This window comes from Esox lucius, chromosome 18, assembly GCF_011004845.1.
Source record: "Esox lucius isolate fEsoLuc1 chromosome 18, fEsoLuc1.pri, whole genome shotgun sequence".
Classification (NCBI taxonomy): Eukaryota; Metazoa; Chordata; class Actinopteri; order Esociformes; family Esocidae; genus Esox; species Esox lucius.
In genome coordinates this window covers 12,166,795-12,192,728 of record NC_047586.1, presented here as the reverse complement: position 1 = coordinate 12,192,728, position 25,934 = coordinate 12,166,795, and the positions used below count along the sequence as shown (strand labels likewise).

Genomic DNA, 25,934 nt, shown 5'->3' with positions numbered 1-25,934 from the left:
GCCGAAAGGTCACATCGACGGGAAAAGCGTTGTTCCTGTGACAACCTGAAAGATAAAGAATGCGTGTACTTCTGCCACATTGGCATTGTCTGGGTCAACACTCCTAGGTGAGTCCACGGTGTTCAGGCATAAACATCACGTAACACAACTGTTTGTCTACACATCGTTCTGTTGGATATGTTGAAAGGCGGAGAAGCAAAACATTTGAAGGATACATTCTGTATCGTATATGCCATACAAAGCCATACAGGGGTCTAGTGCAATGTCTTTCATTGAAATCAATTATTAGACCTATTCAAGGGACTAAACCAGTCATTATTGCAATGTCTGCCCACCCAAAGCATGGTGAAGATTTTTCATCATTTAAAACACTAAGGTAAGCAATTCAAAATAGGCAATAATCACCGTCAATCATTATCCTGTGAAACTGTACGCTCTTTGATACTGGCAAAATAATAATGAATCCTTACTTGAAATGTAACTTTAGGCTACTAAATGAGCAACTTTGTGAGAAGAGATAACAATATCTATTTTGAATAGCCTAAACAATAGGAAGTGATGAGAGCAACTGTTATGGCCGCATCTCCACCTGTCACGCGCAGGCGCGCCACCTCGCCGGTTATCTAGCTGCCATCGACCAAACGCACCCTCCCAGTCACCTGCACCTGTTCCTCAGGGCAATCGTGCACAGCCGGACTCCATCAGCTCACCACCTACCATATATGTGCCCCCCACAGTGTGTAGTCCATCGTCAGATATTATCCCCCGATGTAGAGCTGCCACACAATCGTTTAGTCTCGAACCCTTAACCTATGTCTAGTCTGTTTTGTCCATGGTCTACCTTTCGGCAGCAGCTGTGCCCATCTCTCTTGCCTCTGTACATTACAGTAAGCTGTAGATCTGTTTCATTTAATATCCTTCACTTTGAAATGTCAATATTTTGATGGACTCCGCTTTCTCATTATGAACGTAAAGAACACGAACGAGACACATTTAGGACAACCACGCAAACAGGCATGAACCGATTTGACAGGAAAACGGCATGGAATGCAGATATGATAGTATTTAAAAGGCAGGCGGCTTTGACAGACCGACAGAAAAACAATATGTGCGTGGAGAACACAGGGATGAGGTGACCCCGTTTGATGGGGATGCTTTTCATGCATGGCATCTGGCATCAGTATGTGGTCTTGTTAACATGTACCAGGCATGAGATGGGCAACAAGCCATCATGGTGGTCGGGCAGACTGGCTCTGGTTGGCATCAAGATCAGGTTTATTCCCAGAGCAATGAAGCAGACCCTTCAGCATGTGTAAGTGGGTTGGGGAAGGGTTTAGTGTTACCTACCATGGAAGTTCTACTATACACTAGAGTTTGTAAGGCATGTTTAGTGTGTGATTTCTTTCACAGATTTAACTACCTATGGGGTATATTTAGTGCCAGTGGAAATGTTTTGGTGTTATAAGCTATAATAAGCACTTGAAGAGGAAATTCCGGACATTCTGGGATGCTATTACACAAAAAGCAAGAGGTCCCCTGTGTTTATGATTTCACGTATGTACTCATCATTCCATTACTTCTGTCTTAAGTCACACAGTGCCTTATGGAATGGGCTCCTCCCCTGCTCGACTGAGGAGAGAGGTGGGAAGATGCATCTGTGTGGAGGAAAATGACGCTGAGTGCCTGTATTTCTGCTCAGCTGTGCATTCACTTAAGAGTAAGTGTGGCTGAATCACAATTTAAATGTGTTACTGTTATTGCTACATAGGTCATATAGGTGTTATTGCTACATAGGTGTTCATTCTAGAAATATTATGCAGTTTTTCTTACTTGGTAATCAGTCAAATACTTACAAATACTATTCCATTCCTGGTATTAGTTTGAGCAATTAAATCTGTCGTGTTCAAATAATCTATACCATTATTGTAATTAATGCTAATAACAGTAACATAAAATGAATTGGATGTATGCCAAAAATACTAAAATGTATGCATTTGGAATCTGTGCTAGTTAAATTAAAACAGAAGCACATCTTGCTGTGAAACCAAATACATAGATAGATTGTTAGCCAAATAAATGTGTCATTTAAGTGAGATATCCCTTTAACATTTTCATCTTTTCATTATTTCCATAGAGGTGAACATGATTTGGTCACGAAGGAATTTGCGTCAAAGATTAAGAAGAGATAAGACTAGAATCTCAGATAAAAGGAACAAACAAACATTACTTCAAGAAACCTGAAAATTAGAATTAACACTTTTCATCCCTCTAGTTTCATTTGTCATCCAGATTGAGATCTTTTACATTATGATGCAGAAGATATGAAGACATTGTACAGCAGTGGTCTGAAATTTATTTATAAAATGATGCCTTAACTTGACAGTTTTTTTTATTGTGAATGATTCTGAAATGTTTGATTGCTGTAAATAAATACACTTTCTACTTTAAAAAAGACAGTGCATATATAATTTTCTAAACAGATGGACCAATGTAGAAATTGTGAGTATTAAGATGGTAATTAAATGGTCTTGTGCGTTTGTGAAATGTTAGCCTCTGACATTCTTTACACGTTGTAATGTTTTCACAGAAAAAGGTTGTACATGTTGTGGATTAAAAGCAATGCAGGTTGTTTCATAGTCGTGGGTTATGTACATATCAAACCCGACAGGGTGGTAGCTATGTGATCTAGGACAGGTGGGTGATGTAAGCTGGAATTCATCCAAACATGCCATATCACTGTTTCCGCAGTGTCTTATCAGCAAAATGTATTAATGAAGGAGCACTATACTGTTCAGCATTTGTGGATCATAATTCATGTTGCTGTTGCCATCAGCAGTTGTATCATCAATGAAGACAAGTGAGGCAATTCCAATGGCAGCCATAAATGCACAAGCCTTTAAACTGCCTCAACCAGGTTTTACAGATGAAGTGTTGTACTTACAATCATGAGCAGTTCCTCTTCTCTCATGCATATTTCTCTTTCCATTACTCTAGTACAGGATCATCTTTGTTTAGTCTGTAAATAAGACTTTCTTTAAGAAATCTACTGAAATCCACTTTAAGGTAGTTAAACCTGGGCTATTCCATTCTTGAGGCTGACTAGTGGTTTGCATTTAGTTGTGTACCCTGTGAAATTCTACTGGTAAACTTTTCTGGATATGATATTTTTGACATATTTCTGCATACCTTCTGGTGAGTGTTCCTAATTTGTCAGACTGTTGTCAAGTTTTTCTTGGTCCACAAGGTCATTTGCCATTGCTGAGCTCACTAGTGCTTTTTTTCTTATTCATTTACTAAACAGTTGATTTTGGCAAAGCAATTTTCTTTGGTTATGTCTCTTTAAACCTTATGTTGTCAAACACTAGCAAATCCCTCCAAATGAAAATGCAGAGCCTAGAATCAAGATTAGACATTGACAGCTGTCATGTGTATGCACTAACAATGGGAACCAATTACCTCATCTGCCAAATAAGAAATGCTGTGAAGCCAGGTGTACTTTTGGTACCCTAAAGCCAAATTACTTTTGGTACACTACAATTGTGAGATTATGTAAAAACAATGCTGTGGTTAATCTTGTGGTTAAATGGTTATTCTTCTTATGGATGAAATTACCCTCCAATTATAAAGCTGACAGTCTGCACTTTAACCTGACAGTCAGGGAGTCAAATCAAAAGTGCTGGGATGCAGAGTCTACAAAATCAAATAAAATGGTCACTTTCCATTTTCTGGTGTTCGCTGTAACTCACTCATCTCTGGTCATATCAATTGTGGTCAGACCAAGAGTTGCTCTGAGGACCAAGGAAAAACAGGGACCTCTCTGTGCTCACTGCAGAGCGTCATTCTGTCTGTCTAATGTTCTAGGACACTGTGATCACCGTCCAGAAAACAATACCTCTTCTGATGGATAATGGTCTATTGTGACTCCTTACATGAAATGTGGATCTCTTTATTTCCTTGACTTTTTGTATTGTGTTGTTTAGTTCACAAAGTTTTCTTTTAGACGATTTAGTAGATGCCTTGAAGTTATTTGCGGGGTCTCTCGAAAAGGGTTTGGGACTCTACTTGGGCAGCCTCAAGAAGAAGCTGGTTCAACTATTAGGAGGGGTAGTGTGGGGTAGGCTGAGATGCCCAAAAGACCACATTTGGCAGGAAAAAGAGCTTGGGTAGTGGTTGAGCATAGCCTGAACTTAGGGAGAGGTAGTTCCCCTTCCTGTGCTGTAGGCAAGCACCATGGTCTTGAATTACAGAACTTGGGAAAGTTGGCGGGATGCAGAGTTCTGAATAAGTTGCAGGGGTTTTATGGCAAAAGTAAGGGAGACCAATCAAACATACAGTAAGTTCCAGTAGTCTATACATTAGTTCATGGATAAGTCCCTACATCAGTTCCCTTACAAGGTAAGGTCGAACTCTATGAACTTTGTAAAGCGTAAATCTGAAGGATCCAAACACCACAATGCTTATTTTGTGGAGAACAACAGATTAGTCTTTACACACTCAGAGATTGAGGATGAAGAGACCTTGGAGTGGACAGAGCAGCTACGTCTTGTCGAAGTAAAGCTTGCCGTGGCGGGAGGTCATCAGCTTATTAATGAATTGGAGAGACCATGTGAGGATATGACAGAGCCAAAGAACGTGTATAGAGAGAAGAGGAAAGGGCCTAGAACCAAGCCCTGGGAGACACCAGAAGTGAGATCCTGTAGAGCAAAGAAAGATCCACTCCATGTCATCTGGTAGGAGTGGCCTGCAAGGTTGGATGCATCACAAGAATGTGCAGAGCCTAAGGCACCCAGCCCCAAGTAAGTGGAGAGGAGGATCTGATGGTTCACAGTGTTGAAGGCAGTGCATAGATCTTAGAACAATGGAGTGAGTGTCAGTCTGGACTGTCAAGTTGGAAGAATTCTACATACAACACAACTACCTGTTCCTATAAATGACTCTTAATTAACTGTTTCCATGGACACCGTATATAGCTCCGGAAAAATTTAAGAGACCACTGCACCTTTTTCTATCCTTTCCAAAAAAGTTGAAAAGGAACGTTTTGAGTGAGGAACAGAAGCGTTCAATTTGAAGTGGTCTCTTAATTTTAACCCTTCTGTTCCTCACTCAAAACCTTCCTTTTCGACTTTTTGAAAGGACATTTTTTTCTCCCCCCTGAGTTGTATAGTAGACACAGCAAGTAGCACAAGCACATGGTAAAGGTAATACATACATTGAAGTATGCATGTATTACAGATCAGTACAAGTACAACTTGCAGACCAGTAATGTTGCCAGTCTAGCCTAGCCAGACCAATTAATTAACCAATAGTCTGGGCGTTTTTTTTTTATACTTTGTTGACTCTGACTGCACCTACCACATCAGTACCATGTCTGGGGAAGAACAGACACTGTCATACACCCACCCAGCCACTGGAAGTTGTGGGGGAAAGAATGAATTCCACATAATTGTTGTGAGTGAACCCCGTCCCCACACCAGGGCTGCTTCAGGCCGATAAAAGCATCAGATTCAAGGAGTACAGGCATCAAACAGGAACATGGTTATAGCTGAGAACAAATGCTAAATGCTTCCACAGCTCTAGGTATCTATTTCAAAATCTGTTGACTCCATGGAAATGTCATGTATACAATAAGCGTCTACATTCAAGTCAATGATGGCATGATGAGTGGACTTGTGGCCCCTATGAGTTTGCAGATAGGAAAGTTAGGTTACGAATATGTGTATAATAATAATATGTAATAATAAAAAATACATAAATGTAAAAGCAGGAAGTTCAAACCTCTGTTTTGATTTGATTTGTTGAATCAAAATGATTGCACTACACACCAGGGTAGCTATTGGGAGTGTTCCCATGTTCACACAGACTCTTTCCATTCTTGTTTTTGTCCTGTGCGTGCAATCCTCAGTGAAGACTATGGACAACAGCCAAAGATAACTGGATGATTAGCCACCTACACTCATTATATCCTTTTTATTCATTAGTGTATGTAAAAATCTATATCTTATTATCTGACTGCTGCTATGGCTTCCCTCTCATCATTGTGTGGGTCCCTGTTCTCTTTCTAGCATCCTGAGGGATGTGTTTGGTTTACCTCACAGGAAGGGCCCTACATGAAACCTCTGTGAGGAATGTGTGGGGCTTTTATTCACCCTGTGTCTACCTTCTCCTTGTGGTGAAGCGGGCAGCCCACAGACTTCCCCATCAGGCCACGGCAGGGCTGGTAATGACTGTGAGGTTTTAAACATGGCTTTTCAATTTGATCTAATAAGGGAAACCTATGCTGAGAGAAACAAATAACAAAACAGAGAAAGGTTTTTCCTTATGATAAAAACACCTGTATCTGCTTTGAAAAAAATTGTTTACGTTAACGCTCAGAAGATATGTTTCATCAGATTCAACGTTAGTCAAACTACAGATAATTCCAAATGGATTGTCCCCTGGGAACAAAGAAACAATATATCTAAAAACATTGAATTGCTCCTTTCAAAAGCAGCCATTGAAGTTTAGATTAGATTCAACTTCAGTTTAGATGTATTCCTTGGAATAAACTGTGACTCATTTTAAATGATATCAGAATGTCTCCAATCCCATTTTACATCGTCACATCCAAGTGTAGTAGAGTGAGGATCGGAGATTACTTTCTTACTAAACACTTCACGAGGAGTCAGGCCAATGAGAGTCAGTTCTGACACAGAAATGCAGTCTTGTTGTTTAAATCTGACAATTTGCATCCACTACTGCCAGACACGAGTGAGTACCGTTTGTATTGAATTGTGGGTGATATCAACTCTGCGAGACAAATGATGTTCACAAATCCCCTCAAGCTAAATGCAGAGGGGGAGGTAGAGGGGGAAGCCTTTGTCAATTGGGCTGGTATTTAAGATGGCAATCACGGGGCTTCCCTTGAGGGAGATAATAATGCCGAGGGCTTAGGATGTAGAAACCAGGTGCAGCCAGGGATTCTTATTATAGATTATGCACACAAACAATATATTATACGCACAATGCGAAATGGAGGGTTTTACAAAATACTTTGTTTTCTCAGAAGTCACAGGCTGCACCTTTAAAGAGAAGAGGGAGAACACACAGCACTGCTTACCATAGCAGAACACCTAAAGAGGCAAGCCACAGGCTGCATCTTTAAATGGAGAGTTTAAATCCTACCTTACTAGCCCGAAGATCAGAATGCTGTTTACAGTAGCTATACGAGTTAAATCCTAAATCAGCAAGATCAACAAGTTTGTCAAATATACAGAAGAAATTATGAATTAAAAGATCATAATGTTGATATAGAAGACAGCATATTGTGCAGCATAGTAGCATAGTAGCAGCATAATGACAAAGCCAAACATGGCTCTGTTACTGGACGCACATCAGTAGCTATCAGCTTCACAGGTTCAATATGCTCAAGAGAAGTGGTAGAACACACAGCACTGCTAACCATAGCAGAACACCTAAAGAGGCAAGCAGCTGAAGGCCAGAAAGCAGCCAACAGAGAAGAAGACAGTACCAAGTGCTAAGATGAAAATGCTTTGGGACATAATGATGACACTGGTTGGCATGGAAGAATAAAGTATTTTAAACTGAAGATCCAGAGCCCTACTAGAGCAGACAATTCCCTAAGCCTAACCTGTTCAGTCAACATTATAAGACTGTTTAACATACAGTAGCATACAATTCAATGTGTTCAAATAATCAGTTTATCCATCAATACAGTAGACTTCATTAAAGAACATTTACAAAAATATAGATGTCTACATTTCATGAATGGCTAGTTATTTATCAAATAATCATTTCACAAGGTTTATACTGTATAAGCCACTCACCTCTACAGTATTGTGACTCCTAAGACTGACCTGTTGAGAGACACATCATATATCGCACAAAAAATCATAACTACAAACCCATTATACCACTTACTTGAACTGCTGAATCCTTGGCTGCTGCGAGTCCAAACGGTTGGTGCTGTTGGGAGCCTCAGAGGCAGGCATCCTTAACATTTAATGCTTCTTCTTGCTTTGCCTTCCGACAAATTTTAACTGGTGCTTAAACACCTTGGGCAACCTGCCATCACGTCATCACAATCTATATGAGAACATGTGAGTGATTTTCAGTTTTTCCTTCTGTGTGTGCATGTGAATTTTGAAAATGGACGTTTCTATTGGAGGTAGTATTGGAATTGACTTTTTGGCCTCAGAAAGTTTATTGGTTGCTGTACTACTAGTCACCACTAAGTCCATGGTTTGCCGTGCTTCCCCACAAAAAACATTGGCCATTGCTTCAATTAAACTCATTCCATCAGAGCATATTGGCTCTGTATTTACATGTATACAGCAAAGAGAACATACAGTAGAGATCACATTCATGCAGTAGTTTAAGCTAGACAGAGACTCACACATCTACCTCGGCATTTTATAATGTAAAAATAATGGTCTACATTGTGCCATTATTATTATTATTTTGTCCATATCCTTCCTTCAGTCTGGTAGACTTCATCAGATGATCCACTTTCAAAATCATACATTTACAATGAACTTCTCAGTTCATTCGAAACCATTGTTTTTGTAACAGACTTGATGCTTGTATTTATGCCAGGCAGTTGAAGTCTGCTTTCAACAGACGTCTTTCTCACAGTGTAAAAGGGTTCGAGTAAGGTAATGTGCCCCCAGAGAAACATTTTGTGGCGCAGCCTTCTTAAACGTCTGCCACAGATACCACATTAAAGCAGTGAGTCTGAAAAAAACCCATTAAAAAGCTTCTCCCATTGACCTTTCAGGAAAGAATACAATACAACGCAAAGGAAATTTATTTAACGTATTTGCATTGTCACAAACTGTGTTGTTTCATGGTCTCCTTGCTCTAAACATGCCAGGGACATGATGACATACGTAATAAATTAATACAGCATTCAAGCTTTCTGTAAATAGCACATTCCATTGGTGGTGCACATAACAAACTGGCCAGTGAGTGTTTTTAGAAAGAACATCAAGTAGTAAAACCTCTACTGATCACTACTGAACAGCCTGTGTAGGCAAGCTGTAGTGGTTGGGCTATATAATAATTTGATACTAAAATGAAGGAATTAACTACACATATTCATGACACAATTCCTACACTAGTCAATACCCAGTTATTAATTCATAAATAGTTATTTGTAGTATTTCAGTAGTACCTGTTCTCAGACTTGAGAGTGTTCTCTCCTTGTACCTAGACCAACCTCAATCACTCTTGTAGGGATTGATGCAGTGTTTCAACTGCGTATAGAGCTGGGTAGCTCAGTCTTGTCTCTATAGAGCTACCGTGTTTAGGTTCTAATCTAGCACACCTCACTTGAATAATTAACTGGAGGACAAAATAAATGAGTTAGTCACAAATGCAGCTTTGGGGAAACAACAGGTTCGTAGTGCTCAGGAAACAGTATTGATCAGTCCTGGTTCCACTAGTTTCACCAGGTTTCAAATTGATAAAAAAAAAAAATTCATTTTGTGTGGTGCAAGATATTGCTAAGACCTCTTAGTCATTACCTATAACCTGCATACACCATTTCCTCTTTCCAGTGGTTGTGTAATGGATGCATGTTTTCTTTCTGCAGATTTCCCCTCCACTGCTAATCAAGGTGCATAGCCACACTAGCTTGCACTGGAATGCATGTCCACGCTCAGGTAGGCTTGTGTTATACCATTCATGCTGGGCTCCAGTGCTAGTGCACATTAACTAAATTATGGTTGTATTGAGTTTGTGAAACCGGCAATAAAAATACATTTTAATTGCCTCAGTTTGTCCCTATTATTAGTAAATGTGCTGGTCTTAATCAAATGCAATACAATATGACTGAGGTATCTGAGCTTGTGAGATACATAATAAGATCTTCTGAATAAACCTCAATGTGAAAAGTTACCAATTGTGCAGAAATGTTAAAGTAAGATGGTAAAGGAAATACTAAATGTGGTGCATACAGTAGGACAGGCCATGACAAATATAGGGTTAACAGAATTAAACCACCCTGTTTAATTCTGCAAACCACCCTGCATCTTAGGGCTAGCTTTGTTCCGAAGATAACCTAGGTTCACATTGGATGGGAGACCATGCTGTTGAAGTTGGTGTTGGAGAGCTGGTTTGAGTCATTATTTTCTCTGGTCTAAATAGATCCCCAGTGCAGTGATGGAGAAAATTATCTGGTGTAGAAACTGATCTTTAATTTAATTAAAAATAAAAAAAATAAAAAGATTACTCATAAAATAACTTGGTACATACAGTAGGACATGCCATGATAAATATTAGGGTTAACAGAATTAGCGAGGCAGCAGCAAACCACCCTGTATTTCACTGATGTCTTGCCTCAGAAGCTAAGCAGGATTGTTCCTGGATGGAAATGGTTTTGAGCGGCCAGTTTGGGTCATTGTTTATTCTGGTCTAAAAATATCCCTGCGCTGTGATTGGGGACATGGGCTTGTGTAAGCGGTCATCTTTGAGATGGGATTTCCTGACAATATGGTCATCACAAATATCCAACAGCACTTATAATAATAATAATGGGAGTGTTAACCCTGATGTCCTGACAAAATTCCCGAACTGGGAAACATAACCTAGTTCTGATTGGCTAATTCATCTCCCCCATTCCACAGGCCATTGCTGTCATTGAGAATGTGTTCTTAATTAATCAACTTGGTAAAATACGAGTTACATTTTAGTCTTTTTAATTCCCTTTATTTGAGAAAGATTTAGTCAATAGTGTTGAGACCTACAGAGACAGCTTAAAAATATATTACTGACAAATGTTGTGGAAAAACAAATAAGGGGTCTGACATTTTTTTCAGAATACACACAAGACCAGACATATATATCAGAGTTATACATAGGTACAATGTTGGTTAGGATCTAACCATAGCACTTTCCTAGCTCTGTTTCCTGGATGAATGATTACAGTAATAGAAACATTTACACACAAATAAATTCCGGATTCCCTCCGCAGAATCTGAATCTCTAATTATAACCTAGAAGGCCTAGTTTCCAAAACACATTTGGCCTTGTTTAACTGCCCAGGTCAAGACTGATGCTGCCAAAATCCTAAATGTTTTTACCTCCGCAATACGGTGTCTCTCTACATCTATATCTATCCAGTCTGGACCTGGCGAGTCCTGATATCTATCTAGTCCTGATCAACTGGCGTTGAGAATTCAAGAACAACCAACGCAAAGAGCTCTATGGAAATAAATATAAAGATAGGGTAGGACAACAAGATTGTTCTATCATTTCACAAACACAAAAATAGCTTACAGAGCAACGTAACATTATGCAATCTATTCAGGACAAGACAACTACCATGTTAAAGGGATATTCCGTTCTTTTGCCTGTTAGACCTCATTTTCCCACTTAGTTTCAGTGTTGTGACATCATCCAGACAGTGTTTGTCAGTCAAAGTTCAATTCTTAATCTACTTCAGCTGGCATAGTAGCTCTTACTTGAGCTATGCTCAATGATTGTGGATGGACACCAAAGGACACACAGCAATGTGTTTTAAAAAGTCCTTAAAGGAACTACAACCATCTTATGTATCATGACAATACCCTAGGCTATCTCCACTATTACAAACATAATGGTGTATAATGTATATGTGTATACTTCCTGTTTTCTCCTTGTTTTTTTTAACGACACTTCTCTTTTTTTACAATTTGCGTCATACAATTCAAGTTACACACGAGTGCCTGTAATAGTGAAAAAAGGTTTTTATATTGGCAGGCGTGCATAGGCCATACATACATGACATGGCTGTAGAGTTCTGAACACAGTACAGTGCATTTGTTGTCATTCAAATAACACTAGTATGTCTCATTTAAGCCAACTAGGCTCAGGAATGGAGCTTTGATCGAAAAACATTTAGAATGTTTGCACAAAAATTTATCTCAAGTCTAACATGCAAAAAATATCCCTGTAACAGAACAAAAGCAACACCATAGAGCAGATGAAAAAGCTTTCCTTTTAAACATTTTCCTTTTAAAATGTACTTGATGAAAAGATAATGCAGGTGTTTGTTGTTCCCTTTCATTCCGTACTGTGTGTTGCTGTATTGCGTAATGTTCAAATGTGGAACGTTTATGAAACTAGTTCCATACTGATCTTATAGAAAATATGATTATTTTTAAACCAACACACAGCATATAACATGAATGCCTTTAAATTTAAATCAAGCTATAGCATTGGTCTTTCTGACCAAAGCCAGACTTAAAAGCCGGAGTTTGGCGACCTATATCCATAGAAGTCAAAGAAATGACCTGTGACACACATCACCCACAGAGGTTGTTCTTAAAAGTGACCAAAATTAAGTAGTAGTAGATGGACAAATGCCTTTCTGCATGTGTTATTCAGTAGTAGAGCATCTGAAGGCTTAAAAATATACATGTAAAAATATTGTTGATGATGTTGGTAGACTAACCAAGACAAAGTAGGCACTTAATGCAAAACTTCCCCATTTAAGGCACTTAAAGGAACATAATATTGTTTTCCAGCGCAAAACACACACACACACACACACACACACAATTCACAAATAGACTAATAATAACTACACTTTTTAACCTGTTCCCTTTTTAACACATACTGACAATGCTACAGCTTTTAAAAAGGTCCCTTGCATTTGGCATTCTTTGGGTTTCAATTTCAGGCCTATTCCTGAATATTTGGTCCAGATTTTGTGTCTTTGCGCCTTCCCCGCTGCCCCATAGAGGCATTCTTTAGACTGCAGAACTGTCAAGAGTGTTGATATTTCTGCACAGGAAAGGCGACCCCCAAAGAAAACCCAAGGCATGTGCAAAACCAACTGAGAAGCAATTATAGGGGGCATATTAGATAAAACATCAATATTTACACATAGCCAGTTGAAGATTATCATCACAGTATGTAAATTCTCTGCTTCTCCGTTTCCCTTTATACACAACTATACTTTTTCCAATATCCCCTACAGTACTGACTGGACTAAGTATAGTACAGTGTACACACATTCATAGCACTAGCTACTGCCTGGCTCCTCTGGAAGGCCACACTCCTGGGGAGATCTTAACCGGTTAGGGGATAGCAGCAGCAGAAAGAGGAACAGCTCATTGCTCTAGAACTTGGTGCTGTGGCTGAAGCTGTCTGACATGATGATGTTCTTGTAGAAATTGTCAGAGCGCACAGAGCAGTAACCTTTGACCTTGTCAATGACCTGGTGCACAGGGATTATGGAGGAGGAGGCCTCACCTTCAGAGGAGCCACTTTTAGGATTGGTCTGGTTGGAGTAGCGTTTACCTGTCCAATGGAGAAGAGACAAAGTTCTGGTTTAGAGGCTGAACAGTGATCACTTGGATCTTTAACAATATTGCATAGTGCAATTTTTATAACTCACATTGACAGAAAACCAGTAGCTAAAGAAACACATCACACAAGGTACATATACATATATAGATAGATATACAGTATATATGTATATATACACTACATTATTGTGTATATAGGATTGAATGTTGAATATGTGGTACTCATTTTAAACTATTCAAATTCACAAGCTTTGGGAAGACGATTTGCCTGTGTTTTCTGTGTAACACAGTCTGTTTCATTCTTAAGGTTACAGTTCATTTCTAGTTACTGTTTAAATTGAGTCCCAATATTTTCTGAGCAAGAGTTCACATGCTTCTGTGCATTCTCATGGAATTCCTTCTCACACACGCATGCACATTCAAACAACCTTAAAAGTAAAAAAGAAAAGTCTAAATAATGTTGGTCTATCTTTTAACACCTGCAACACTCTTACATGCATACGATACAGTTTTGATGCAATTGACAAAAAATTTACTAAAACATACTTTAAATATGTTGATTTCTAACACACACAATGTCTCAGATTGATAAGGCCGTTATTTATTGGATGATTTTCTCATCAATCAGAAAAATATGTAGGGTTTTGGAATGTTTAGAAATTAGCTTCTTCTAAAGTTCATATTTAAAGGGTGCAGCAGCAAGTAAGTTCTAGCATTAAACTTTCTTCCAGTTACAAATATGACTATATAACATGTAATGGCCGATCATGGCCTGTGCCGTGCCTGTTGTTACATTTCTATGTTCTGGGTAGTTATGTTCTAGTTTGCCTGTTTCTATGTTCAGTTTAGTTTCATCTTGGTTATTGGTTTCCCTTGTGTCTCATTAACCCCTTATTAAGTCCCTATATACGTTCCTGACCAAAAGTTGTGTTTGGTCAGTCGTCTTATGTTATGGTTGTTGCGTTATGTCTTGTCAAGTCTTTTGAAGTAGAGACATTTATTTAAATCACCTCTGAACCTGTCTCCTGCTACTTCCACTTGTGACAGAGCAATTAGGTAATTTTAATACAAAGTTTACTCAACCAATTTATGCCGAGTGGGAACATAATGTATTGTTACAAGTTCAAAATAAGGAAGGTCACAACACAAATCCTCAGGGAGCCATGGTAATTTCTCATCTAAATATTAATCACAAGTGTATTAAAAATGTAGTAACACATAAATATCATGATTGAATTGTGCATTTGGTTGCACAGTAGAGGTGAGTGAATTATCTCAGGGTACACACAAACACACGCACATTTGAACTGTTCATGTGATAGGCGACTGCTGAAAATGCAAGCTGTGTGTTTTACTGTGGTATCATTGCTTCTAGCAGAAAACATAGGCATCCTAGGGGAAGCAGAATTAGTGTGGTATGAGAGTGACATCCAGAACCCCTGAGAAGGCAAAGTAGCTCGTCTGCCAAACTCTGTCTTCAGTCCGATCAATCGAAATAAATCCCAACACTATTTATATTACTGTACTTCAGAACCAAGTTTAACATTACTGGTGTCACTTTGCTGTATGCGTTTTATAGGTTCTTTAGGTTGTTATTTCATTAAAATGTTAAGATCTTTGTTAGTAACCTTTTCAGTTACTATAGAGCATAAATAGCAGGCTAGAGCACTTTGTCCTACAGAGTATTCATGTCACCATTCAATCTGGATTCAATCTAACCATCAAAGGTAGCATTTGACATCAAAACCAAATACACACATGATTTTTACTGTCAATGTGTAGTAAATTCCAAGATGTCAACACAGTATTTGAATTTCAAACTGTTAAATTCTCAACAACCAAAATTTGCTAGGTTGAATCCAGGCCTCGGTGTTCTAATAGTGAAAGGTCAATAACACAAACTCACATCACACATTAAATAAGCATGGTGTCAGGATGGCTTTGTTGCTGCTAAGTTTACCTCAGGAGGTTCTCCATCGTGCTATTGGTGGGCTACATCTACACATCACAAACATAAATACATACAGGAGATCAGCCACTATGTAGCTGAGGAATAACATAGAACAGAAGGAAATGTTTCAAACATTCCTCATTGGCATAATGTTTGTTTTGTTCAAATAAAGGGACAGGTAGGTGTGTGGAGTTTCTTTTCTTTTCAAAACTACAAAAGTACAGACCATCTGAAAATAGAAATAGAAAAACAGCTGTATGTGTCACGATATTAGACCCCTACCTGCATTACTTTTCCTCTTAGCAAATGGGTTTAGAGTTGCTTTTGCCTTGGAAGTCCAGTTTGCTGTACTGGAGCCAAAGGAACTGGAGGAGAGAGACTTCCCCACGGTGTCTGAGCTAACCTTTTTGGTGTTGTTAGTGGCTGTCTTGCTCCAGTCTATAACAAGAAACATTTCACACATACTTATTCAAGCTGGAATACAAAGGGTGTAGTGGTTGTTTTTTACTTTTGAGTTTTATGGACTTTCTGTGTTTTTGATTACATATAAAAGATAACAACTCTCAGGTTTTATCCTTGAATAACCATTGCTCTTTAACAAGTCGGGAGTCCCCTTTTAATAGACTTCCTTGGAGATGTGTACCAGCATGTACTGGCATGACTCATTTTAGAAGGGATTCGACTATCATTTCTCAAAATAAACAATGAAATAACGAACCAATATATCTTAACCTGATTATGGCCTTAACCTGAAATTGCACAAGCAATTTCCCAATTTCATTTTAAATCCTGTTATGAAAGTGATAGCTATTCTGGATATCAGGCCAGATATTTTCCCTGAGATCTTTATTATGAGTTTCTTATCAGAGCTTTACCTGAGTTGTCTGCCAGGCGGAATCTGCCACAACACAAGTATCTCCTCCACTGTTTCTGGACATTTTCCTTCAGCGCACAGTGGAATATGAAGATAAATAAACCTGTTGGGCAGCAGAACAACAGAGGAAAACATATTTAGATTTCAAATGACAATAAAGATGACAGGGATGACAAATAAAAGAGAAGACGTCTGGATCTGACAACTAAATCAGATGTAATACCAAGGAGACCTCTGGTGGAACAAATCACACATGACACGACAGTGAAGTAATACCTTATCATTCATAAAGTGGAACAAATCATACATGATCTTACCATTCATAAAGTGGAACAAATCATACATGATCTTACCATTCATAAAGTGGAACAAGTCATACATGACATGACAGTGAAGTAATACCTAATCATTCATAAAGTGGAACAAATCATACATGATCTTACCATTCATAAAGTGGAACAAGTCATACATGACATGACAGTGAAGTAATACCTAATCATTCATAAAGTGGAACAAATCATACATGACCTTACCATTCATAAAGAGGAACAAATCACACATAACCTTACCATTCATAAAGTGGAACAAATCATATATGACCTTACCATTCATAAAGTGGAACGAATCATATATGACCTTACCATTCATAAAGTGGAACAAATCACACATAACTTTACCATTCATAAAGTAGAACAAATCACACATGACCTTACCATTCATAAAGTGGAGCATGGACCCGTTTCTGAAAGATCTGGCTAAGTTAGTTACGGCTAAGTTATCCATTCAATCTTTGTAGCAGAGTGTCATTAAATACTGCAGGAGACCTTGGTCCTGGTCACGTTTTATCAGTGATCCTAAAAGCACTGGAGTAGTTTAGAACAGCGGTTTCCCCGCCTTCACCAGTAACTGTACTGCCAACTGAATTCTGCTCTGCTTTGAGTACCCCTGAAGCACCCCCTCATGTTAATTTTACAATTAAGCCTAGTGAGTCGTCTCAAGCACCCGCCACTGCTTTGTTACTTGTCCAACCAACACAGTTGCGTTTTTTAGTCTATAATTCAAACGACGTCTATCCAACTTCAATTTAACATCTTTTCAACCAGGAAGACGTCTTTTATCTGCTCATGACGGGTAATTACTTTTTGATCAGAACTGTTTTATGTCCTTCGATAATTGTGGATAACTGTCATTAAATCATAATGTAGGCACTTTTATTTATGTAAAGCAACTTTTTGGGGATGTGTAGATGTTTGGATGTGCCCCCTATGCTCTCACGTATTTTAAGTCAATAATTAACAATAGAATCTTCTCCTTCTGGTGCCAAGAGCAGCATTAGGGTGCCCTGTGTACCTTGCAGTGAGTTGAAGATGGTGAAGAGGTACATGAAGGCCAGGTTGACTGGTCCCCAGGCGAAGAAGGCAAAGCCCCACGTCATCCCCAAGAGGAAGGTGAGACTGACGACGCTCCTCAGGTTTCTCAGGACCTCATCCCTCAGAGTGCGGTTACTGCGTTTCCCGTTGCGACCACAGATCTGGATCATGACCACGATGAACATGGCCACGTTCACAAGGAAGATGACGGAGAAGTAGCCCACGCACGTCACATAGAACACCACCTTGCTCTGGATCCAGCAGCTGTGAGGGGTAGATCATAAATTACGTATGTAATGATTCACTGTAGTCCTGACCCGCCATATGGAAAAACATAAATGAATACACTCTATTCTAAAACGCCATCAGCATAAAGCATGTCTTTGGATGCAGGACTTACAATGCTGAGGAGCCTTGTCCGGTCTCCCCCTTTCCATACTCCATTGTCCCATAGGAGGTTTTGTCACTCGCTGCCACTATGGCAACTATTGCAGCAGGAAGTCCTGTACGTGAGACATGAGATTTCATTTTTTTTACCTTTTTGTAGACCACTACCCAAATTAAATGTTATGTTCGGTGTGATGTGTAAATAATTAATACATCCAATGCATTTTCATTTGAACAGGAAGTAGACACAGTAAACGGCACATCCAGCATAATGCATAAGAACTGGTTGGGTGTTGGACCAGTGAGGTCATTTTAAGAGTTTTGATTATATGCAATTAAGACATATTTTGAAGCAATATACATAATATGCAGCAATAGATAATAATGATTTGCCACACTCAACAAACACAAAAAACCTTGAGTGTAAGTATTTTATAGATGATTCAAAGCTTCTAGTCTGGTCTACTCAGTTAACCTTCAATTTTGTAAGCTCAAATGGAAAATGAAAACCTTTGACATTTTGGTCAATTATAGTCTCCAGAGCAACTTACAATTAGCAAAATCAACTTAAAACATATCATAAAACAGCGTTACCAAAAGGGTTTTATTCAACACCTAAGGTTTACGTTATTAATTAGAGTTCAGACAGTGCATCAAATAATTGTTTTAGACTGATGTGATTTGTAATAACATTTCAATCTCTTGTAAGTAGGTTTAAATGGATCAAGGAACATCAGGCAATATTTGTGAATGAACATGTCTAAAAAAATCTCATGCATATCGATGTTCTTTCTTCACCGGACTGAGTTACTGTCTAGTTTCGTTCACTTGATCTAAGGGATTCTTAAAGAAACAGAAGACACACATGAAAGTATTTTCAGGAAAGAGTAATAAAAGAAAACCGCTCTTTTTAGTCAAACCACATTTTGCAGAAAACCGCCGTCTAAACACAACCACATTTCATTTTTGTAAGAAGTCATTCATCTATCTCCAAATCTAAATGTTTTACGTCTCCAAGAACCTTTACAAAACTTGGTGTAATACAATCTTCAATGTCCTTTAACCCAACACAAAACACATAGAAGGTGCAAAATATTACTTACATTTAAAACTAAAGGTAAATAAACAGATTTTTTTTTGTATTTGTTAAATAAGTATTCACACAACTTTGATAGAACCACCTTTGGCAGCAATTGCAGCTGCAAATCTTTTGGGGTATTGTCTCTACCAGATTTGAGCATCTGGTTCTTGCAATTTTTTGATTAGATTAAACTTTATTGTCATTGAACAAGTTCAGCTCAATGAAATGCAGTTAGCATCTAACCAGAAATGCATAGAAGAGGGCAGACAATTTACAAGTATTAAGTATATGTATATTACAAGTGGAATGTATAGATGTGTAATGAAGGCAAATGCAGTACAAATGGAAATACAAATGTGCAATTAAGGCAAATAGAGGAGGGAAGAAAATGTACAAGTATTAAGTATAGTGTTACAAGCGGGATAAATAGTTGTGTGGGTACAAATGGCATTCTAGATCTGCAATTGAAGCAAATTGAAAGAGTAAGGTAGCATGTGCAACCGGGATACAGAGATGGCAGCAATGAGGTCCCAGAGGTAGTCATGCCTTTTTGAACAGGGCTGTGCCTTTTTGACCATGGCTGAGGTGTTGAGGGTCCAGGAGAGGTCCTCGGAGATGTGGACACCCAGGAATTTGAAGCTTGACACACGCTTCACCTCAGTTCCATCGATGAGAACTGGGGCGTGAAGAATTACATTTTTTTGTTCATTCTTCAACTCGAACACAGACTGATGCAGTTTTTCCTGTTACAGTTTCAATATTTATCCAGCTGGACCTAAATCCTGACATGTTTTTCAGTCCGTGTTGAGGACAAGCATGCCCACAACATGATGCTGACACCAATATGCTCTACCATAGGAATGGTGCTTTGAGGCAGATTTGCGCCACTCATTGCATTTTGCATGACAAAAAGTCTTACACCTAAATGACACCAAATGACACCAAAATGTTAGCTGTGTGTTTCACATGCCTTAGGGATTTGATGCAACCAATTTTCAGCAATGTCTTTCTCTGCACCACTCTTCCATTTAGCCCAGACATTCACACATTTTGACTTAATTCAACTAATTAAAGTATTATTTCTGAATGCAGTTAGCTGCACCACAGCAAATTCAAGTTAGTCATAGCAAAGTGGGTGAATACATAAGATTAATAAAAAAAAACATTCCAACAAGGACATTATGTACTCCTTTGTGTTAATCAGTGACACAAATCTTAATTAAATACATTTTAGTTTTGCAATAATACAAAATTATTATTTTTTTATCCATGGATGTTAATAACACACTTCATGTACCAAACACAATATGTTTCTGTCACAATCCTATTTTCAATGCACATTTACACAAATCAATTCCTGTATTTGAACTATATATACTTATAAAACACAGCGTAAGCGGGCCGGCTGACTGACTGGGCATACCTTGTTAAATAGCGTAGTGGTTAGAGAAGTGGACATGTGAACTATAGGTCCCGAGTTCGTAACTCCTCGCAGACGAAGCCAAATATGCATTATGAATTGTTTCCATATAGACGAAAACTTCGCTGGCAATTTACTGTTATATTACGGCTATTTCTGGTGGATTTACGCATCCGTGCATGCATTTTGGGTCAGGATAGACAAACATATTTGCTGCCTACAACAGTAGTTACGTTAGATTTAACTGAAACTGTCTACGGTTATATGGAAAAGTTCTCGCTAGCAATTGCTCAATTCTTATGATTATTCCTAGGAAGTTAGTAGATACGAGTAAGCCTATTACTGGCTAATACGCTGTTAAAACGGCCTGTGGCAAAAGCAATACAGTCCATAGATGCTATGGTGGAGGTGAACTTAATAAGAAACGTTAATCAGTTTAACACAATCCTCAATGGCGTCTAGCGACTGCTGAAATGTGTAATGCTTAAAGACAGTGCCTCTCATGTGGAAGTTCATATCTATTGAGAGCAACGTCATTTATTTATTATTTCTGGTAGATTCCACGATTCTCTCGTCTTTTCACTTGATGAAAAAATGTGTTATCGTCACCTTTATTGAATGTTAATGTCACAAATGAAACAAAAAAGTATAAAAAATATGTTCTTATGCCATGAAATGAAATAGCTTTGGCAGACTCGCTAGCAATTGCTCAATTCTTATGACTATTCCAGTAAGTTAGTAGATACCGGTAAAGCCTATTACTGGCTAATACGCTGTTATTACGGCAGAGGTTAACTTAGTAAGAAACGTTAGTCAGTTTAACTGTATCAATGTCATTCACGAATGGCCAATTAACTGTTTAAACGGCCAATGGCAAAAGAGGATTTCTTCAAGATAAACACAAGAAGCTATACTGACAGCTGCCAAATGTATAGCTCCGTGGTGTAGTAGTCAATGACACTGGCTTTCACCTGGGTGACCCAGGTTTGTATCTCGAGAGGGTAACACTTTTTATTGCGGGCCGGCTGAACTAGGCATGCCTGGTTTCTTGTTTTTATTTGTATTCACAAATCTTGAAGTTGCCCTTGATTTTTTCTTTAACACTGTTCACCCCATGTAATTCAAAGTTAGTGCCACTTACCCCAGCCAACGATGCAGAACTTGAGGATGTACCTCCGAATGTAGGTGTTGAAGACTTTGACAAGTGCAATGTACATGTGAATGGACTCGAGGCCCATCCAGGTGAAGGATGTGAGCAGAAAGAAGTGGAGGAAGATGGCCACAGCCACACAAAGGCCCTCCACGTCAAAGGAGGCCAGCCAGCCATCCAACAGGAACACCATGTTGAGGAAGAGCAGTGACGTGCTCAGATTCATCAGGATCTTAGACGGGTAGTCACGACGCAACTTCCTGTCGAGAGGACAGATTCTGAATGACACTGTACCGGACAACTACGGTTCAAGTTGTATTTCATATAATAGCATAGCCAATGAGTAAGACCAAGAGTCCATATTATGTAGAGAGTAAGTAATGGAGGAATCATTCATCACATAGAGATGTTGATAATGGCAGTAAACTCACTCAAAAGCAATATAAGTCAGAAGTGTGGCAGCAGAGAAGATGGCTGATATGCCACATCCAATGTAGGTTATAAAGGTGAGAATCTGGTTGTTTTTTGCATCAATCTGTGCAGCTGATCCAGAGATATCCTTCACAGACAACAGAGAAAACACACAAGTCAAGCAATACTTCCAGGTCACACTCACATTCACACTATACAATGACAAACGGTTGGTTTCAATGAATGGGAATGACAATTGATCTCTAACCGATTCAACTGATTCAGTTAGACTTGAAATTCCATGTTTGAAAGCGAGTCCCAAGTCTTACCATTAGGATGCCAAAGTGTGTGAGGTGGTCACAGAGGCAGATGGTCTTGTTTCCATTGGACGTGGGACTCACCCTGCAGCCCTTACTGTTCCAGCCACCTGCACCGTCTGTCATGGACAAAGACAAGCTGTTTAGAATATCTGTCACTTGTAAGGCTTTAACTTTGAATTGAGATGAATATAATATTCAATATACTGACTTACTTTTCATGGTAAAATCCCAGAACATACAGGTTGGTTTTGGCTTGGGCTGAAAGACACGAGGATAGGGAGACAATGTACTGTAACTGTCTGGTTTTAGCAGGACACAGACACTTTAAATCACGGTCTGGTAAGAGGCACACGCTCACACTTTAAATCACTCTCTGATTAAAGGCAGACATTCAAGGTGTTAATTGGTATTTAGAACTTTAATACCACATAATATCATTAAGAAACATTGATTTGATACATACAAGCGAGGGAGGGGAGCAAGAAGCCTACCAGGTAGTTAAGATGGGCTATCTCAATCTCCACCGGATCCTCCAGGTTACTGATGGAGTAATTGCCCACACTGCTGGCAACAACGTAGCTGTTAAGAGACAGCCCATCCTGTTTATCCTGAGAAGAATGAAAGGGAATGTCATGCTTTTGAAAACACACAATTCAAACCTAGCGATTCACATACCATATGAATCACTAAGCATTTCGAATGCAAGGTAATGTTCCCTTGTACTCAATAGACAGACTAATCAAATGCATTCCACCAAAAAGAGGCATTAACCTGGAATAGTCCTGTCTTGCTGAAGAACATGAAGTTGATCCTGGAGAGTGCAGTGATCTCAGCCTCAGTCAGGGTCAGGTTTTTTAGCAGAGTAGCAGGCAGTGTGACCTGAGCCAGTGGGTTCAGCTGATCTGACTTAAAGTCAATCTGGCGAGAGAGAAGTTACACCTTAGACTTAATCATAACAGAACCGACGTTACCATTTCCACTTCCCCGATTATACGGCCGTTTGGTGATATGATGATTCAATAAGACGTCCTTTGCTCTGCCATCTGGAAGGGATTTATAGACCTCTGGAATGTTCCCCTGACATGCCACCACACGCATCCTGTTACATGTACTGCATATAATTCACAGGTTGTGGTTGGAGAATGATTAACAACTGCCCTTTATACTGGCACTGCATTGGCAGGTATGGAAAAGGAATATGGTAAAACACGGGAATCAGAGTGACAACAAAAAATGTATTAGAGAGGGAGAGGTGGCTTGCATGTTTTAGTCAACTGAATCATGTTTTCTTAACTCTATGGTCCTTGCACAGTTATGAAAAACAGGACTCCCAATCTATCCATAGGGCTTTGAATGTGTTTTGGGTACAGAAAATGATTTTAATGACTTAAACAAATATACATCTGGCCATTCATGATGAATAGACTCAACAGATGGGTTGTGAGTCACCTTTAACAACACAAAACTACAGTTTCCACAGAAGGGCTTTCCTGGAAGCACTGGCTGACTGGTTGAATGTCACACACACAGACGCACTGTGTTTTCATTACATTTCAGCAAAACATTTAAATCTTAAAAAAATAAAAACCTGAACCTCTAACCCTAAACCTAAGTGTAACCTACAGCTCCGGAAAAAATTAAGAGACCACTGCGCTTTTCCAAAAACGTTGATAAGGAAGGTTTTGAGTGAGGAACAGAAGGATTAAAATTAAGAGACCACTGTAAATTGAACGCTTCTGTTCCACATTCAAAACTTTCCTTTTCAACTTTTTAGGAAAGGAAAGAAAAATGTTCAGGGGTCTCTTAATGTTTTCCGAGAGCTGTATATGCCAGCCTGAACCTAACCTGTAAGCCTTGGGATATTTTGGTGAGTTTTGGTCCTGAAAAGGTAGGGATGCACACACATACGTTTGTTTTCCATATGGGTACCTGAGATGTAACCCTGATACAGACCCCGCTGCAAAACCTACACGTAGCCCCCATTGTAGTGGACACTAAAGTGAATGAAAGAACAAACTCAGCTCTAAACAAATACTAAACTAACAGTTCAGTCTGTACCTGAAGGTCTGTGGTGTTAGGGTGTAGGAATGCACTGAAGGAGGTCCCGCTGAACTCGCTGGAGTTGAAAGCTGAGATGCCAAGAGCAAGGTTTTTAGAGGTGATGCTCACTGAAGGACCATCAAACTCTATCTTTTGAATCAGCTCATCCACCGTCTTCAATGTCCTACACACAGACAGAGACATTTAGGGCTTCTAATAGTAATAGACAGGACTGTGACTTTCCTTGGGGTCTCTATCACTATAAAAATGTACATGTCATGAGTCCCTAACCCCAGCATGCTAGATGGACTCAGTAAGAGGTGGGATCCGAGGAGAGGAATCACAGTGACAGTGGGAGTCCATACCTCTCCGAGGCTACAGCCAGAGCCGTCACGGAGCTGGCCATCACGTTCGAGATGATGCTCACTACGGTGGTGGCCAGAGTCGAGTTGATCTTGGCCACGGTGACCAGCTCCTGAACTTTACCCACCACCATGGACACCTCGTCTGTGGAAAGCTCATTGTTGGTGATGTCAGCGAGCTGGACGGCAACTTCAGCAGCATTCTCTGTGGAGAAATAAAAAGTATTGATTAACAACTAGATTGTATCTTTGGCTGTAGGCTCACTGCTCTCTGTCCGTCATGGTGAGGGTGTCAACACATTTTATGTAAAAAACAAACAAACAAAAAAACATTAAAATTCCCATTCTCAAGTACAGTGGGGAGATACACTGCCAATTTTGCAGGTCTTCCTATTTACAAAGCATGTAGAGGTCTGTAATTTTTATTATAGGTACACTTCAACTGATTGAAGAGGAACAATGCAGATTCCGTCCTGGTCGCGGAACAACCGACCAGCTCTTTACTCTTGCAAGGATCCTGGAGGAGGCCTGGGAATATGTCCATCCAGTCTACATGTGTTGTGTGGATCTGGAGAAGGCGTATGACCGGGTCCCCCGGGAGAAACTGTGGGAGGTGCTGCGGGAGTATGGGGTGAGGAGGTCCCTTCTGAGGGCTATCCGATCCCTGTACGTCCAAAGTGAGAGCTGTGTTTGGGTTCTCGGTAGTAATTCGGACTCGTTCCAGGTGGGTGTTGGCCCCCGCCAGGGCTGCGCTTGGTCACCAATCCAGTTTGTAGCTTTTATGGACAGGATATCGAGGCGTAGTCGGGGTGGGGAGGGGTTGCAGTTCGGTGGGCTGGTGATCTCATCGTTGGTTTTTGCGGATTATGTGGTCCGGATGGCAACATCGATCTGTGACCTTCAGCACTCACTGGACCGGTTCGCAGCCGAGTGTGAAGGGGTTGGGATGAGGATTAGCACCTCTAAATCTGAGGCCATGGTTCTCAGCAGGAAACCGATGGAGTGCCACCTCTGGGTAGGGAATGAGGCGTTACCCCAAGTAAAGGAGTTCAAGTATCTCGGGGTCTTGTTTGCAAGTGAGGGGACAATGGAGCGGGAGATTGGCCAGAGAATCGGAGCAGCGGAGGCGGTATTGCATTCGCTTTACCGCACTGTTGTGGCGAAAAGAGAGCTGAGCCGGAAGGCAAAGCTCACGATAAACCGGTCAATTTTCGTTCCTACCCTCACTTATGGTCATGAAGGCTGGGTCATGACCGAAAGAACAAGATCGCGAGTACAA

General features: G+C 39.7%; 1 protein-coding gene across 1 annotated transcript in view; it reads right to left on the bottom strand.

The window, feature by feature from the left end:
• Nucleotides 1-9,822: 9,822 nt before the first annotated feature.
• adgrg6 (adhesion G protein-coupled receptor G6) overlaps nucleotides 9,823-25,934 on the bottom strand; it is a 66,949-nt gene continuing 50,837 nt past the window's right edge. The window contains exons 14-26 of the mRNA XM_020056113.3: nucleotides 24,659-24,860; nucleotides 24,312-24,477; nucleotides 23,025-23,171; nucleotides 22,745-22,861; nucleotides 22,466-22,511; nucleotides 22,263-22,369; nucleotides 21,954-22,081; nucleotides 21,514-21,782; nucleotides 17,885-17,987; nucleotides 17,465-17,748; nucleotides 16,116-16,217; nucleotides 15,523-15,678; nucleotides 9,823-13,281 (exon numbers count right to left, since the gene is read on the bottom strand). Of these exons, the coding sequence (XP_019911672.2) occupies nucleotides 13,100-13,281; nucleotides 15,523-15,678; nucleotides 16,116-16,217; nucleotides 17,465-17,748; nucleotides 17,885-17,987; nucleotides 21,514-21,782; nucleotides 21,954-22,081; nucleotides 22,263-22,369; nucleotides 22,466-22,511; nucleotides 22,745-22,861; nucleotides 23,025-23,171; nucleotides 24,312-24,477; nucleotides 24,659-24,860 (2,009 nt within the window). The 3' untranslated portion in view covers nucleotides 9,823-13,099. The remainder of the gene's footprint in view (nucleotides 13,282-15,522; nucleotides 15,679-16,115; nucleotides 16,218-17,464; nucleotides 17,749-17,884; nucleotides 17,988-21,513; nucleotides 21,783-21,953; nucleotides 22,082-22,262; nucleotides 22,370-22,465; nucleotides 22,512-22,744; nucleotides 22,862-23,024; nucleotides 23,172-24,311; nucleotides 24,478-24,658; nucleotides 24,861-25,934) is intronic.